The sequence below is a fragment of the Camelus bactrianus genome, chromosome 11 (genome assembly GCF_048773025.1).
Source record: "Camelus bactrianus isolate YW-2024 breed Bactrian camel chromosome 11, ASM4877302v1, whole genome shotgun sequence".
Classification (NCBI taxonomy): Eukaryota; Metazoa; Chordata; class Mammalia; order Artiodactyla; family Camelidae; genus Camelus; species Camelus bactrianus.
In genome coordinates, this window is record NC_133549.1 from 71,598,927 (window position 1) to 71,617,174 (window position 18,248).

The 18,248-nt window shown below is 46.9% G+C and overlaps 1 protein-coding gene across 15 annotated transcripts in view; it reads right to left on the reverse strand.

Moving 5' to 3' along the window:
• KCNMA1 (potassium calcium-activated channel subfamily M alpha 1) overlaps positions 1–18,248 on the reverse strand; it is a 705,404-nt gene that overhangs the window by 200,835 nt on the left and 486,321 nt on the right. For all 15 annotated transcript variants that reach the window (XM_045522775.2, XM_045522776.2, XM_074374290.1 and 12 more), the window contains exons 9-10: positions 17,085–17,176; positions 813–923 (exon numbers count right to left, since the gene is read on the reverse strand). In XM_045522775.2, the coding sequence (XP_045378731.2) occupies positions 813–923; positions 17,085–17,176 (203 nt within the window). The remainder of the gene's footprint in view (positions 1–812; positions 924–17,084; positions 17,177–18,248) is intronic.

An 18,248-nucleotide genomic window follows, 5' to 3' on the forward strand; every position in this document is an offset into this window, starting at 1 on the left:
CCTGTAAAACAAACTGGATAAGACTTACCTCTTCAGTCCACTGTGCAGCCTAATGCATTTTCTCTTCTACAGTAATAGCTAACATTCACTGAGCACTTACTGTATGCCTGATTCTGCTCTGTATATTTTAAATGGATTACTTCCTCTCATTCTCACAATAGCCCAAGAAGGTAGATAGAAACCATTTTGATCTCCCCATCTTCTGGATGTGGAAACTGAGGCCCAGGGGGTTGAATAACTTGTTCAGTAAGTGGTTGAGTCAGGATTCAGATAGAGTACTCTGAGCTGAGCACGTACTTTTGCTCCGTCTGTTGATGTGAGGAGAGACGGTGTGCATGGCGACCAGCTCTGTGTGCTACACTGCAGGTCTCTGGGAACGGCAGCTGTGATTACTGCTACTATCACCTTATACCCTGCTTCCTCTTACGTTTGTGTCTGCTTGATTGCTATGTTGGTCCTGCACTCATGAACAATCCACACCAGACTCTGTGGACACATCTGGATCGCACAGACCCAGACAGCTGAGGGGACAGTAATGACATATTTGACCCATAATGAACCCCACCCACTGTTATTGGCCGGAATCGCCTCCATAGAGACAGGTGTTGTTCTCACCTTGAGCTAGTGTGTTGCTTCCCTTTCCATTGCTTCCACATTGTCCTCTCTAATGAGGCCAGCAGAGATCACGGCTGATTTAACTCTGCCTGGTACCTCAATGCCACCCTCATGTCACCCCTCCTACAGACACTCAGGAAGTCCTCCTCAGGGGCGCCTGGTTGGGTGGAGGGTCTCAAACGGCAGAGGCCTCTTACTTGTGAAGAAAGACGATCTCCACGTTGACATCGTCCCGATCCTTGTGCAGAAAGTCCTTCAGGAAGTTGGAAACGCTCTCCAGAGTGATGTGTCCACAGACCACGATGTGCCTGAATGAGAGAGGAAAATGAGAGGAGGGCAGCCCAGCGAGGACCCGGCACCCAACCCCGGCAAGATAGAGGAAGCACGCAGCTGCAGGGACACATTCGCCTCTTCCGAGGAGGCCTCCATAAAGCCCAGCTCCCCTCCCCAGAGGGCTGTGAGGCAAAGCAGCAGCAGTGCGGGAAGGTGCTCAGAGACGCCTCGACAGAGAAGGCATATGGCTTCTCACCTGATGCTGCACAAAATCCTATTAAAAGCCCAACCGTTTGGCCAAGTGGTTTTATGCATTTAACAATAAGTGACATTATGCTCGCACTTAAATGCTGCATTATCAAGTCCCTTGCAGATTCATATCGCTCCCTTTCTGCCCACAAAGCATCCTCCCAGGAGATTTACCGAATGAGTCTTGGTTTATGACATAGAGCTTATCAGGTAATGAGATAACAAATCTTGCTGAAACGATGATTTTGTGTGTAAGAAAGCGGACTTTTATCAGGGTGGCTAATGTGCGGCTTGACACGTTATGGGCCCTGCTGGCCATAAGCAGTAAAAAGGAAATTTTGCATTTTTCCGCCGTAACTCCTCCGACAATGGGGGCAGGTAACACTTTACGGTAAGTGAGCATTACTCAGGGCTAAATGGGGATGGGACACCTATGGAATCTGAGATCATGCCGCAGGCTGTGCGACCCCAGACAGCTGCTTCCTCAGGGTGCCTGAGATTTCCATGAGAAACAAAGAAATTTACCTCACGATGGGGGGAAGCTAGGAAGGGATGAGGATGGAATTGTCTGCCTGGTTTCAGGGTGGTTTGGACTTCTGTTTCTGGGGACAGCGGCTTCCCCTGAGGAGATGGACCCATCTTCCAGAACTACTGGAAGAACAGTGCTCCCAACATCTCTGGGCTCCTGGACCAACGTGACTTTGACACCGGGCTAGACTGTGGCCACTTACATTCATTATATATGATGCTCAAGCAGGAGTAAGTCCTGTGGTGCGAGAGTTAGCCCCACTGCCAAGCCTGCTGGCTTCCAGTAGAGAGACTGCACAAAAGCCTCAGCCCAAGTTCCTGTGCCCCTCAGGCTGACAGTGGCAGACAGAGGCTGGCTCCCTGGCTGGGCTTTGAGGCACGGGCAGGTGGCGGACGTGAAGCACAGTACTTTCGTGGGAAAAATTTAGGCCCCCTGCACTTCATAATTGCTCCATGCACGTTCCAATAAGGCAGAAAGCTCACTGGCGGCTGGAGGCAGCTCATAAGAGGAGGCAGTGATGATCACTTATGTAATGTTCCATGAGATGCCATTACAAGAGCCTGCCCTTCCATTGTAATTTGGTGCTTGACTAAGTATGTGAGAATAATGCGGTAAACTCATTGGTGAAAGGATAATGATGCAGAACAAAGAGTAAATCAATAATAGGCACGATGCAGTTAATAATATCACCATTATGGGCTGTTACTGCTACGGAGCTGCACTTAGCAGAGGCCCTCGTGGGGGAGGGAAGGATGTCAACGGGCTACCTCCGAAGAGACGTTTAATGTGATCACTGTGCTCTCTGGCCAGCACTGCTAGGCTAAGGAAGGTCCTTTGGCCACCCATCCAAATTGTATGCCCCCAAACCCGCATGACTAACTCCCTCCTGAAACACGTCATATGTCAGAATCCATGATATAAACTGAACAATTAGATTATATACATTTTCATCATGTCATGTCTTAAAGGGTTACTTGTGGCATGTGTGCATTTATATGGACAAAACAGGCTGCAAATGAATATGCATGTTCTGAATAAGATTTCTGATTTTTCTTTTTGAAGTATAGTCAGTTTACAACGTTGTTAGTTTCTGGTGTACAGCATAGTGATTCATTTATACATACATATTCCTTTTCACAGTCTTTTTCGTTACAGACTATTACAAGATACTGAATATAGTTCCCTGTGCTATACAGTAGGACATTGTTGTTTATCTCTCTTATATAGCAGTGTGTATCTGCAGATTCTGAAGATTTCTGATTCTGAGCTTTCCAATGTGTTCAGAACATGATGGAGAAACAGGATCTCCCTCCTGATCTGACCTCTTCACAAATGGCAGTGGGGCTGCTGGGGGCGATTCTAATGCTCCCTGCCCACAAAATTCCATGATCGAGAACAAGGCCAGTATGAATCCAACGTATGGGCTAGATATATGGTTGAGGCTATTCCTGAAAGTAAGCCAGACTTGATTCCCTGCTCTGCCACCAAGGATGTGTGTGATTCTGGGCAAGCTACTGATCCCTACTCAAGAGGGGACAGAGCTGAGAGGTTAATACCACCCCACCACCCTCATGCACCAAGGACTGCAAAGCTCCAAGTTCTATACCAGCATAAGCCTGGTTATCATTCAGAGCTGGACTCAAATCAATGATAGGTCTGGGGAAGTGCCAGTACATCCATCCTTCCCATCCTGTATGCAAAGCACTGAATGAACATCTGCCAGCACTCCCTCTTCCTCTTCTGAGATCATTCATCTCCAGGACAGATGTGTAAGAAGTGGAAGGGAAGGAGATGAGTTCACCCTCTCACCCTTGAATCAAAGACTCAGCCAGCTGATTTATTCAGCCTTAGAAAAGAGTCAGGGTTCTCTTAGTTGAAAATGTGCTGGGTACATATAAAATATATTCCAATGCAATCAATATTATCCCTTAAGCCTTTAATTAGCTTTCACTTCTCTTAAGAAGTAGACGAATGTTGGCAGGAGAGGGGAGAAAAAAAAGGATTGACTTTTCTCATTTGGTGCTAGCTGTCCAATACCACTCGAGACAATTGAAAATATATATCTTTAAGCTACAGCATGACTTCTGGGGTGGAGAGTCATCTTTATCAAAAAGGAAGGGAAAAAAAATATTCCTTCAACATAATTGGTATTTTTGCTCAGAAAAAGGGAGATTGATTGAAAGCAGATTGCCTTTTTGCCCAAGAAGAGTTATTAGGTACATTATCATGGCAACCTTGGAGAACCCATATTGTTCCAATCTGTCCTCTATCTGATTTGAAGATTTACAGCTTCCCCCTTTTGTGCCAATAATCATTTCCCTCCATTTTGTTTTCCATACAGTGGAAGTTATCAAGGAGCCCACATATTGAAAAGGTTTGAATGCAGTTAGAATTGATGGATGGGGAGAAGAGCTGCCTCTCTAACTCTGCATCTGCATTAGAAGATCTGCTCCCACCAGCCCGGATCTGAGGGAGCGCCGGGGGCCCTGCAGGAGTGCAGGGGATGAATGGTGAAAGGGGAAATTTTATTTTCCAGAAATAGTTTCAGGACTCTTGAAATTTCCAAGGGCAATAGTTTGAGGAAGGATGTTATTGCTGGGAAAAGAGAAGCAGAATTCCTCACATCCTCAGTGATTTAAAATATAATTGAAATATTCTGAGATTGAGAGCAGGGTGTGCCCTCCTTGGAAGCTGAGTGATGCTTGTTCACGGTGCATGATTTGAAGAATGCCAAAAAGAACCTCTTCCAAAATTATCTCTGTTGGGTTCCTGGACACCTACAAATCTACCATGTGAGAGTCATACTTTGATAGCCCTGTGTTAGCTCAGCTCACACACTAAATAACTAAATAGTCTCAGGCAAGGCACCAATTCTGCATTTTACAACTATAAAGCCAGAGTCTCTGAAGGGCTGGTGCTAGTACCTGATTCATGAGGTTATCCTGAGGATTTATTTAAATAGATAATGCAAGTGAAGGGCCTAGTGGAGAGTCTGGGCCATTGTAAGCATGATTAAATGTGATATCTGTAAATCAGGATGTAGCAGATGTAAAGCACTCTATTGCTCCTGGAGTCTCACCTGATCCTCAGACAACCCTGGGTTCCTACTATCTGCATCTTTTCAAATAACGTCTCTGAACCTCGATTTCCTTAAGTGCCTGACATCCCACAGTAAATAGTGAGTGACTTGCCCAGGACATGATCCAGGTCTCTGACTCTAACTCTCACAAAGACCAAGGTGATGAAGTGAAGAGAGCAGAAACTTGGGTATTTCAGCTTCTGCTCCTTCACAACAGACAATGCTGGGCCAATAAGAGGTCCTCCTGGACACAGTGGAGGGGATATTGCAGGGTCCTCCCTGGGGCAGGAGAGAGGCTTGTCCTGGGGACTGGGATGAACAGGAATGAACCTCACGTAAAGCATCACTATGTTGTAGTATCACTAGATTCTAGCTGCACCTAGTCAGGTGCTGAGCCAGGCCAGCCAGCTCAAGACAGCAAAGGCTGAGCAACAGCAGAAACTCAAAACCAAGCTTTTAACTGATGCCACACAATGTGGCGAGCCAAAGGGCTGCAAGGTGATGCAAAAGTTCATCTGAGACATTATATGCCACGTCCAGCCCAAGGATCCACAAAATAACAAAAATCTAAATGAACCGTTGACAACAGGGAATATTTAGGAAAGAGCTATGAAGGACTCTGACGCTGTTCCCATCTGTGGTTCTGGACTTGAGCTTTTCAGACTACTGACAATCCTAATGACAGGTGTACAGGGCCTGGCCACTAGGTTTGTGATGATGGCCACCAAACCTAAATCAATAACCATTTCTGATGCGACAGACTTCTTGATTTTTTTTTTTTAAGTTTTATAAAGTCCCATGAACAACTCTTTTTTGGAATAAACTCATGTTAATGGCTTGGATGAAAAGAGCCATTTCAGATGCATGAAGAAGCATCTTAAAGGCCAAAATAGTAGCTGATGGCATTTTGTGGGAAGGAGTTACTCATCCAGTGTAAGCAAGCATGCCTAGTTTGGGTACAGGCTCCCAAACACGGGATGGATCAAATTAGGAGTGGGTAACACTAGTGTGTCAGGGAGCAGGCAGGGATGGCATCATGTGGTTGAGTGGGATTTGGTCAGAATGATGCATGCCTGTTAGGAACTCTACCAGGGTTCACCAGGAAACTACCAACTGCTTGTTTCACGGGCACATCGTCACTAAATACACATTGGGGTGCCCCCTCAATTAGCAACCATCTCCACTTCCACAGCGGAACGCCACACATTGCCCTCAGTCCCTCCACTCCCTTCTCGGAGATGGGCCAGCAAGGCCAGGATGCCCCAGTAGAGGCAGAATGTCAGTTTCAGAGCTCAGTTCCAGCAGGGTCTCTCAGAATGGATTGCTTAGGGGAACTGACTCATGGCAGGAGGCATGAGAGGAGGATAGCGAGGAGGCCTCCAGACAAAGCTTTCCAGGTCCCAGGGAATGAGCTATCCAGAGATCCGAGGTTGAGTTTAGCTCAATGAGAACATATTAATATCTACACACTTTTAAAAAGACTCCAGGAATGGCCTTTGAAAAAGAGTTCTATGCTGGATCTAGTGATGGGCTCCTGTCCACATCTCACGTTTATCTTCCTATCAGAATGGCCCCTGGTGAATGTTGAGTCCAGCACCCGCATTATTTTAATGTGGAAACTGAGGTCCAGAGATCAGTGCAAGAGGAGTCCCCGAGCAAGGACAGACCTACCCACTCAGTTTGATGCCCTCGAAACCAAAGCAGCTGGTGCTCCTGAAAGGAGTCTGGGCTAGGAATCAGGAGGCTAGGGGGCACCCATCTTATGTGCCCTGGGGCCAGTCACCAGAAAATAAAGAGCCCCAGACTGACGGGGCTGCACCCACAGACACGGATGAATCCTCCCACAGCATTCCGGTTCTCTGCCCTACCCAAGCACACACCATTCTGTCTTGGCCAGATGTCTGCGATAGCTTCCTAATTCAGTTCCCTGTTTACCCTCCGCCCCCAGAAAGGTCAAGAGCGAGGACGGAGGCAAGTCCGACTGCATCATGTCCCACAAGGGCAGGGAGGTCTTAGATCTCTCTTTAGCAGAGCCTCACTCTAGGAAGATGATGTAAAATGCACAGCTCTGGGCTGTTTATTTTTAAAGATCCTATATCCATTTTTACTGGAACAAGTATAAAGAACTTAAAAAGCCCATAGCTATCCTGTCACAACAAATCATCCAGGGTAAATTGAAAATCCTATACGGCTTTCCCTGAATACATGGTGCTCACTTTGTCAAAGAGGTGGATGAAATGTGGCACATGTTGATCTAGATGTCTCTGTAAAACTGTAATATTTATATCAAATACATATGCTAGAACCTCTTCTGTCTTTCTGCTGAGCCTTCTAATCACACTTTTTCCTCGTCCTACCTCTTGACCCCAACGCCTCCCACCGCTGGAAATCGCATCAGATAGGAATGAATTTTAAGAAGGACTTGCCAAGGGAATTTGACAGCATTTTGTCACTTAGAAAGCAGCACAGGGTTGGCAAGAGACCCCACAATCCAAATCACACAGTGGTCAGTACACAAAGATTCATGTGGTCCCTCCTAGGTTGGACCGGAACCATTCAGGGTCTACAAAGCTCTCTCTCCATGAGCCTCTCTCATGCAAACTGAGATTTAGGAAGGTTCTGGGCTTTATATTCTGTCTTACCTGGTAGTGTTTTCAGAGGCAGCCTCCCTTGATTTGGGTCATGTCCTGTGACCCAGGTTTTCCCTTAAGGTTGATGACCCCACTGCCCAAAAGGAAGACGGCTAATTCCAGTCTTGTCTTCCCACTGCCTCCTAAACTGAGAGCCTGTCCCAAAGGGAACTTCCTTCCACATGGGGTGCTTCAACTCCAAGCCGAGTGGGCCCAGTCCTTCCCTGTCACCCTCGGACCCAGCTCAGGACCTCCCAAACTTGCTGGGCGTCCAAGAACTGTTGACCCATGGACTGGCTGATGCTACGTGCTTGGCTTGAACACCCTATGTCATAGACAGTCTAGAAGACATTTAACAGTTAGTTAAAGGCTGCAGATCACTGACTGATTCTGCCACCTCAGATCTACCACCAGGTGAGAGAACAGTATGTGTAAGGAGGATAAAAATGAAAACACAACCACTGTGACGGGTAGGGAGCTCACAATCCCAAACCCTGGCTTTAATTATTTCCTGTTAAAACAAATGAAAAAAAAGAAAAACAAAAGCAAGCCAAAAACAAAACAAAACAAAATCCAAGGAGGTTCGGAGATAAGATAATTGCCTACCCAGGGTCCACATTGAGTACTCTGCTAATCACAAAGGAAGGAAATGCCTTCTCCCTCCTAGGGAGGAAGAAAATAAAGTAATCATCTTATCCAGCTGTCAATAGAGCTACTCTGGAGGAGACAGGCTGTTTGGCTGTTTCCCTAAATGGGGGCAGAAGGCTGAGCAAATAGATCCCAACAGTGCAGCAAAGGCACCTCTGTAAAACAGAGCCCCAAGGTCAGAGGACAGACTACTGGCAGTCCCAGCAGAGAATCCTGGAATGTCCTGACCGGACCAGAACCTTCTGTACAAAGGTGATGCATCTCATCCTGTGCAGATGGTCAGGACCTAAAGCACCCAGAGGGATCTGTGTCGGTACCGCCACCATCCAAAATCACAAAATTACACCGGGCACTTGCAATGACCACACACCTTTTGTATCCTGTTGGCTAAAAGGAGCTTCAGTCCAAGTCTTAAAAAAAAAGTGCTGAGAACCTCAGTGTAGGACACACTGGTTGTATTCACCAGTCCAGCATGCACCCTTCTTTTTGTCAATAGCACCTCATTTTTAATTTGGAGAATGACCTCTCCCCAATCAGATGCAGTCTTGGGACCTTTAATCATGGCTCTTTGCACAAAGTAGGCCAATCAGAGCTTTTTGATCTTGAGTGGAGTGACCCTAAGTTCGCAGTGGGAGCTGACTGATCCTGATGGTGAAACCCCATGTGGACTTTCTCTGAGTCTCTGCTTGCACATCCCAGAGCTTCTTCTCTGGCTCATCTCTGTCCTTTCCGGGATCTGCAGCTTTCCTCTGAATGCCATAAGGTACTTCCAGAAGAGATCAGTGGCTAAGGTCATAACACCTCTCACAGAAATGGGCATGCGCCTATCCATCTATTCTCTGAACATGTCTGCTTATTAAGAAGGCAGAGGAAAGGGAGATAAGATGGCTTTTACTGACAAGGGGAACGCACATTTGGAGCAGCCCCTACAGTTCTGCGGGTGGGAGCAAGTCACTGTTACACAACCCCAGGACAAGATGTGGAGGCGCAAACCCTGAGAGGCACAGAATCGAGTTTCCACGAGTTTCACGCTGCATCATCCTCTAAGGTTTTTTTAATAAAAAGAGACACTGGACTTGGCCAGTTAGAGTTTCCTGGTTTATTTTCAGTGCATGATGGCAACATCAATGGGATAAACCCCAAATCTATGAGGAACCGCCTTGCACAACTGTGGAAAGACTTCTATCAGAATGAATGACATCAAGGAAGACAGAAAACACAGCGCAACTTAGTCTCAGATGGTTGTGTTTGTTCTTTAGATTAAGAACTTACCCAGCAAGGATTCACCCAGTCAAATGTGAGGTTAAGCAGAAAGAATCTTCAGGGATTATAATTAGAAAAGTCATATTCAGAATTCTTTTTCTTTAATGGAAGAAAGACTATTTGAGCGCAAAAGTCTAAGTTTAAATATGACTTTTTTTTTAGGTACACAGTTCATCTCCCACCTACATTTCTATTCTTGTTTTCAGAACAATAGCTGGAACATTTTGATAAGTGTGTGGAAGGGAAGAGAGACAGCAGAAAAGTGGGGTGGGGGGGGGACAGAGACAAGCATTCATTCCATTTGTATTATCAGGAAATTGATTTAATATGCATCCAAGTCTCTTTAAATAGAGCTTCAAGTTTGAAAGGCCTGAAGATGTGGCTTATAAGAATCCAAAGCAGATGCAGAGAAAGAAGTGCCCACATCCACACCCACCAAGACCCCTCTCGTTGGAAAGGGATACCTGGCACTTTACATTACACAATACAGCATCTACTGACACTTGCTTTTGGTATCTGCCCCTCGGTACTGAATTTCAGAAGTAGTCAAGGGGTCATTTTTCCAAAGTATTAGGGCAATCTCATTTTTTTCTCCCTCCCTCCAAAATTTTAAGGCTAATCAAAGCAGAATGCCTAATCAGTCCAAGATGGCCTGTCAACTTGAATTATCTGTTTGTCTTCTTATTTACTGTATCTGTCTGTCTACAGTTCTTCATATCTTTGTGAAGATCAGTTATTGGGGCCTGTGTTTCCTTCTGACTAGAATGGCTACCAGATGATCCTTCCTGGTGATATGTTGATGATTTGTTAATTTATGGCTTTTAAAATCTAGGTATCTGAAAATACTGCTGAGAGTTCAGGCTGGGGACCACGTGGGCCCCGCAACGAGAGGGCTGTAAGGGCTGACTCGTGGAGGCATGGAAGTTTGTGTAAAATGCAAAGCATTGGTCACATCCCAACCATTTGCGTAAGATGCAGAGCGTCGGTCACATCTCAGACAGAGTGATGTCTGTGATGCAGGCGTCGTGAATGGCAGTGTACAGGGAACATCTCTCACAGGACCAGCACCCCCCCCCAACCCTGCTGGCTGTGAAGAGGGGGAGGGAGTACTGCCCAAGGTACACGTCGATGGGAAAGGAAGGACCTGGTGGTCAGACCACAGAATCAGCCCTACATCCTACTCCCAAGCACGAGGGCCGGCCCGCTCAGAAAGAGCAGAGAAGGAAATGTTATTGCAGGAAGGCTGTCACCTCCGGGAACCAAGAGGGGAGGTTTCCACCAGCTCTAAGTTCGAACTCCCCAGCCACTTTGGTGGCCAAACAATGTAACCGAGAGCTAAAGTGAGACGTGGTGTGTTTGGAGACGTTTATGGGTGTGGAGAAATACATTTGTCCCCAGGGCCTGGTGTGCAGCAAGCACTCAATAAACATACGTGGAAGAGATGAAGATAAAGACACGACTCACATTAGTTCTCCTGGGAGGGAGGAAGTGGACTAGGGCAAGGGGGTAGATAAAAATAAATCTTTGTAAATAAATAATGCTAGTTCTGGCACAGCACATCGTTAAGATTCCAATTTTTTTTTAATGGTCTAGAACCAGGTGGGCAAAACCTGAGTGGTGGAGAAAATGGACAGCCAGGCAGGAGGGAATAGAGCGTGGTCTCAGAAAGGAACAAAAAATGCAGAGGCAGATGAAGGGCTTGTCCAGGAGACGCAAGATACAAAATAAAGTGACCCGGTAATGGGGAACCAGGGAAGGATGCCCTCTCCTGGTCGTTCAGAGGAGAGCACTCTTACAGGCAAACTAGATAGAGCTGGAGAGAGAAACTTAGTCCTGCGGGGGTAGAACTGAAGACCGGAGTGTGCAAGAGAAGTTCCTATAATATGAATTTTAAAGTCTAACGTGTTAGCTCCCCTCAGCCTCGACAGCAATAAAAGCTGGTTGGGTAGCTGACGAACAGGCTGCAGCAGCCCCTCCTCCGAGGTGTCACCTCCCTGGACCACGTCATCCCTGTAAATAATTCCTGTTTTGCTCTACAAGAATCTTATGTCTTTTTTCTGAGTTTTAGCTGCATGGATTAAAACCTGTACTTGGCATTTTCTTTCTTGCTATTGCCTGTCACCTCCCGGAGACTGTAACCTCCACGTGGCAGGTTCCACGAGTAACTTGCTCACCCCTGAGTCCCCCGCGCCCACCGCCTCCCAGCATCGTGCCTGACGCGGAGGCACTGAGTGAACGTCCGTGGACTGAACGAGGGGACCGGCGAAGGTGATGATACAGACGGACAGTGAGGCAGGGAACTAACTGTGCTCTGTGTTCTTTGTTCTTGAAATTTTCTTTTAAATGAGCCCTATGAGCCCTGACATTAAAGAACATAAAAAGCCCTCTGTTTCATTTTTAAATGGAAAAGCATGATAAAGTCTGCCCACCTCTCTGGCTTTAAGGCTTCTTCTGACAACCCTGAGGCCACACCTGAGGTTGAAGGGAGACCTGCCCCAACTCCCTCCAGGAGGATGCAGCCTCCCGAGGGCTAAGATTCTCACTAAAAGCTATGAAATAAACTCAGGGTGCATAGCTCACCCAGGACTTTCCAGGAGGGGCTCCTGCTACTCTAATTCTCACTGACAGTTAAGAAACCAACATCAAAGAAGTGCTCTGAGCGGTGCTGCAGACCAGCTGAGGAAGCGAAGGGCGCAGGTGGACACGTCCACCAGGCAGAGGACGCTCTCCTTCAGCTGATGTGCAGGTAGGCTCTGCCCAGGAGGGAGTCCAAGTCTGGCAGATCATTACATCCACCAGGGCGGGTCCCTTAGGAAATGACCTTCCCAGAAAGGACGGAGCCAGGGAGGGAATGAGCGTGTTGAAATACACAAACAAGGCACGGATCTCATTTTGGTCAGCTATCTGTCTGTCCATCCTTGAAAGCCCCTCATTGTTAGATACGCTCAAAAGGCAAATACATTTCTGGTCTAACGAAATGGAAAAAATCCAAGGAGAAACGGTCTCGTCCCCTCTCCACCTTTCGGTCCTTGACCCTGGGGCTAGGCTCCTTAGAGGCACCCGATAAGCAGGAGGAGGAGACAAGCCCGAAGTGAGGCTCAGGCCTTTCTCTCCCTCATCATCATGTGTGCCGTGTTCTGGCCCCACCATGGGCAGGGGTGGAGGAAAGCACACAATGATAGCTCATTAAGTTTAGAGCAGAAAGGGGCCTCAAGGGATGATCTGGAGCAGCAGAATCCATCTGCTATAACCCCCTTGTTATAGGGGTCCGGGTTGGGGAGCCATCCAGACTTTGTACTTCCCATGACGGGCTTCTGGGGCCCGAAACTGAGGCAGCCCCAGGCCAGGTGTTGGGGAGAGGTGTATGGGGAAGCACAGCCCAGTGCAGCAGACTGCCCCTGGGTTCAGATCCCAGGTCCACCCTGTACTAGCTGTGTGAAGCCAGGTGAGTCAGTGCAAATGGAGATGAGGGAAGCACCTGCCACACATGGCTGCCGTGAGGACGAGGAAGTTTGAAGGTGAATGTAGGTATTATTACTGTCCTAGAAGGCAGCCCCAGGGCGTGGGCTGTGTGGGCTCATGTTCTCATTTCCGGAAGTGTGTGGCACTCCTCTGTCTCTCTAAGGAAGAGTTCTAAAAGGAGCCACAGCACATAGGCTTCACAGACAGCTTTCTTGGTTTGGAGCTAGAACCAGGTTAGTCTGTGGTAACTACTCCCCAAGCAGAAGGTGGGCACAGGGACCCATCCAGCCAGGGGAACTTCCTGCAAGTAAATTACATTCAGTTTCCTGTTCCCCTTCCCTTACTCCTTGTCCTCAACTGTCCATCCCTCTCTCTCTGTCCTCCCACACCTATCCATTCTTCCCTCTCCCCAACACCTGGCCTGGGGCTGCCTCAGTTTCGAGCCCCAAAAGCCCGTCATGGGAAGTACAAGGTCTGGATGGCACCTCAACCCGGCCGCCCCTAACAAGGCCGTTATAGCAGATGGATTCCTTTCTGTGGCCGATTATTTCCCATGGCCCTTGGCCATGTGACCTCGGACCATGATCTTGTCAGTTTTCATCAACTAACCAGGAGAAGGCTGAGTCATAGGCAGAGAGGCAATCTCTGGGGGAAACAGCAGGGGCTGTGGGAGGAAGGAGAGCAAGCTGGGATCCCAAAGGCCATGGAAGCCTTAGCCCTCTGCCCGCCCACCTCTGAGCAGCTTCGAGCTTACATGAAGGGGAGGAGGGGAAGGCAGTCACCTCAGGAGGCAGGCTGGGCTGCAGGAGGGCTCCTCTTTTGAACAAGATCTGGCATGTCAGCCCAAGAAGCTAACTGACCCCAAGACCTCAAACTCAGAGAGATACTGCCTGCCCCAGATGCTAATCAAATCTTTGGGCTACTGACACCCAAGTCCCTAATCTCAGCAGCACCCCCTACATCAAATAGATAAACTAGAGAGTGGCTGACACTCACACATGCACACATCTCCCTACACCTACTGTTGGCTCTGGGTGTCCTGTGAAGGGTGAGGAGAGAAATATTGATGAGAACGTTGGAGTAAGCTTCCGTGAGTCTCAATGCCGTATTGGTGGTGAGGATGTTCTGGCGATGCTACGTGAAGTGTTTACATTATGCCAAACACATAGATTCATTCTGAAAATGGTGTACCATGAAATCTTCACACGCTCCAAAGTCTTGAAACTGGGTGTTGCATACACAAAACCCCATGGTTCACCACCTAAATTTTTTTTTTCGTTTAAAAAATCTTTGAATTTCCAAGTTTTGTGTCTCTGTAGCTTTGGGTTATGCATTACCTTGAGTTCTCAGACAAGTTACTATATTGTTAGATAGGTTATTTCTGAGTAAAATATGCACATATAAACAAATCCTTTAACTATGTGTGTGTTTTAATGACTTTCCAGGCATCCATCTGATGAAATCTTAGGGACAACAGATACATGTGTGTGTGTCCATGAATAAAGCATATATCTTTATGCAAACACAAAAACACGGGGCGAAGCAGGCTATTTTAAGAGTCTGAACTCCATCTTTCAACAAAGTTTAGCTGCTTTCCTTTTGCAAATGCATTTAATTTTATCTGGAAACTTTTTGACGTTAGAAATAGAACAACTGTAGCTTCTCATTATGTTTGCTGCCAGAATCCATGCTTGGTTGCTCCACTAAAGACCTTATATTGCTAATTACTACCACATGCCCATATCCCAAGCGAAAGAAAACTTATTGATTCTGACAGCCCATTCTCTCAACACTGAATTCCAAATGAAAACTCAAATTTTGGCCAAACATAACATTTCATCAATCTTGTTCCACTGACTGGAAAAACAACATCAAACCAAGGGTGCTAATGGCCCTTTATTACCGCTCCTTTCCCAAGCTTATATTTTCTGATGAAAGATCTAAGTGACCAAAGGGCTTCTTTAAACTACTTGGTAATTAGCTTTTGAACCAGGAAACAATGCGTAAAGTAAAGTGAGCAGTCCCAGTGCTGATGACAGAACCTACTTTCTGTCCACAGGGTCCGGGGACATCGGAGAACACAAAGTGAACATTAAAAGCAAAGTGTGCATTTTCATAAAAGGAGAAGAAAGAGAGAAAGAGAGAGAAGCAGGCTAAAAGCGGTGATAAAAGATGACGGGGATGCAGCCAGAACAAAAGCTGCCGGACGTCTGTGATCTGAAGCCATCGGCATGCAGGGTTGGGAGGGGAAGACAAGGCAAAGGGAGGACTGGATGGACCGGAGCAGGGCAGTGACCATGGGTCTCAGGGTCTCAGCTGGGTCACCCATCCACAAAAGCGTCCAGTCCTACACACACTGGGCTACGGAAGCTATTTTGTGGGGGGAGGGGGAATGTACCTCGAGTGAGAGTCAAGAAATGTTTTCAACACAAACTTCAGGGCAATTGATTTTACTGAGTTCTCCGGGCGCAGCGAGTGATGGGGAAGCACCGGCGGAGACAGTGGGGTGGGGCGGCCGTAAAGGGGGCCCGAGCCCCTCGCACGCCTTCTGCTTTATGGCGACCTGTCCGCACCTTCAGGGCAAAAAGGACGGAGAAGCTGTTTTCCTCTTGGCAGGGAATAAATGACCAATGGAAATCTCTGGACTTATTTGGCCTTTTGGATCCAACCAACGGCCCTGAAATGGGAACAGCTTGGTCCTTATCTCATCCAGCGCTGTTAGGGTAATAGAAAGAGGAGGACTCCATCAGAGGGGAGGGGGTTGTGCTGCCTCCATGGAAAAGACGCCAACTGGCCTCCTCTTGCCCGCTGTCCTCTGCGCCTTTGCGAGGAAACGGGCGTCCTGTGGGTAGTTCAAGAAAATGAGTCCTTTTCCCCACCTCCTCATTTTCTGAACGGAGGACTGGACACCTGAGCTCGGGATGCCATGGGATCACTGACGGGAGAGGAGGTTGGCTCCATCCAACGTGACTGTCAGGCAAGGAGGAGGCGATGGAGGGAAATGAGATGCTACCGCTCTTATTTTTCTCTTTAAAAACAAAATAGGCTTATTCAAGAGTTCATTTAAAAATGCATGAGAAAAAAACAAAACAAAACAAACCCCTAGTTCCGTGATAGGAACTTCTGTGAGTGGGAAGGAGTATGGTGATGAAACGATTCTGCATCTTGATCTGGGGGGTAGTTACTGGGTGTGAACATAGGTACAGAATCTCTGAGCTGTACATTCAAGATGTGGACATCCTACTGTGTGAAAGTTAAAACAAAAATAAAAACTCGAAAGGAAACAAAGCTGAGTGCCCAAGAAAAAGCTTCAGAAAGAAAAAAGTACAGAATGGTTGCCTCCAGCCCTGCCTCCCTTCGAAGATTCTCCTCTCGAGATGGTGCTCTGGCAGAGGACAGAGCGGTCAGGCCCTGCGTCTACTTAGGAGCAAAACTCCCGGTTGACAGTGGACCCATTACATTGACAGTGATGTTGACAAAATGATCTGAGCACACACTGCAACAGTCCCCAGAAGAAAGCATCCGTGTATGGGAAACCAAGCAAAAGACCCATCAGGAACAGCGTGCCCTGCTCTGACATACCACAAATACACTATTTCTTGCCCAGGAGGAAGTTCAACTGAGTAATGAGTCCCTTTGAGGACAAGTCCAGCGCCTTGTGGCAAAAGAAAACAGATTGCCTGGTGGCCCCAAAACCAAGGCGACCTTGCCCTTGCTCTCCCTAGGACTTCCCTGCTGGAGTGTGAGCCCATGTCATTGCTGCACAAACCCCCCTAGGATGGCCTCACTTCAGTCTGAGAAACCAGAATGTCATCACTTATCTAGTTGGTATAAAGAATAAGTGAGCTTGGTTGACTTGTTGGGGATCAGAACAGAAAACATGGGCCCAGTTATCTATGGACCCCTTCCAGGGTAAATTCATTACGCCTCTTGGAAAGATGGCTAGGGAAGAAAGTTGTGAATGGGAACTGGCCTCAGCAGTGGGGTCCACATGTGATCACTTCCTGGGGTAATTCTGACATCACACCCCACACAGAGTGAGGCCCATTGGGTGGGGTGGGAGAGGGGCAGGATTCAGGTGTCACGGCCACAGGGGCTCTTGAAAGTCACTCAACCACATCCTTTCTGATGCAACTGACTTACTTTCTGCCTCCATGTTTGTTAAAAGTCCCGCCGAATTTATTCCGATTCAGGATGAGAGCAGCAATTTCGGGCACGTAGCGGGCAAACATTGCCTACATGCATGAAACAAAGAAACAAGAGCCAAAAAAAAAAAAATGGCATGCAGAGAGGATTCTACCACAGTGGAGGCAGCAAAACCTCTTGGCATACTTACTTTCTTCCACTAACCGCACTATAGGAGCCCCCGTATTTCTTGCGGTTTCCTATTAACTCTATGATTTCAGGGACGTAGCTGGCAAACATGGCCTGAGGAGAAGATAGGAGACAGAAGAGAGACTAAAAAGACAGGCCAAAGAAAGGGGGTGACCTTTTCAGAGGGGGGGTGGGTACTAAGATCTGAAAACACAAAGGGATTAGAACTGCAAAGGTACATATTAATATGTTCGATTGTAAAAAAAAAAAAAAAAAAAGATAAAATAAAACCACAAAAGGGGCAAGCTCCTGAAAATACACAGGACAAAACAAATGTGAGCCAACCTAGACAACTTAAAAAAAAGTCACAGTCAAGAAAAATATAAAGGAGACAGGAATAAACAAGGTGACACCTAGCTCTTCTTCCTGAAGAGAAATCAGGGTGTGCATGCTGGGGAAATCACACATGCACACACAAATACAAATACACACACACACACACACACACACACACACACACACAATTTCAAGAGAAGACTTTTCTTTCTAATTAAAATTCAAATAAGCATCCATGCCTTTATGAGCAATTAAGGACAATAAAGACCAAAAGAAGATGTAAAAATACATAAACAGAATATTTAAAAAAATTACTACAAAGCACAAAAGGTAAATTTAGGAGATCACATGGGAGGAAAGGATAGCCAGGAGAGACAAGTCTGCCATGTTTTGTCCAACAAACATTGTGCTTGTGGCTGGATACGAGGGTCTCGTTATTTGCAGGGACCTCACGGATGCTGTGGGAACACTGTGTTAATGTACACACGCACGCATCCATTTATATACATTTTTCAAATGTATACGCCACATGCATACCAAACAGAGACATGTATGCATTCAATAAATGCGTGTGTGGTGTACATATGGGAAAGTTGTGTGCGGATAAGGATCTTAATCGCTTACCTCGCGCACGGCAAAAAAATCTCAAAAAGGAGCTACTTTGACAGACAAAAGGCAGCAATTGCTAATGAGTTGCCAGAAATCCCCCTTGAAAATTACATTGTAACCAACTGTGATGAGCTGCCCAGACCACAAAAGCAAACTTTCTGACTTACAAAGTGGGAGGAAAAAAATCCCTGGAGGGTCGCTGTCAGGCAGTCGGTTGGCTATTTACAAAACCGTACTCAGG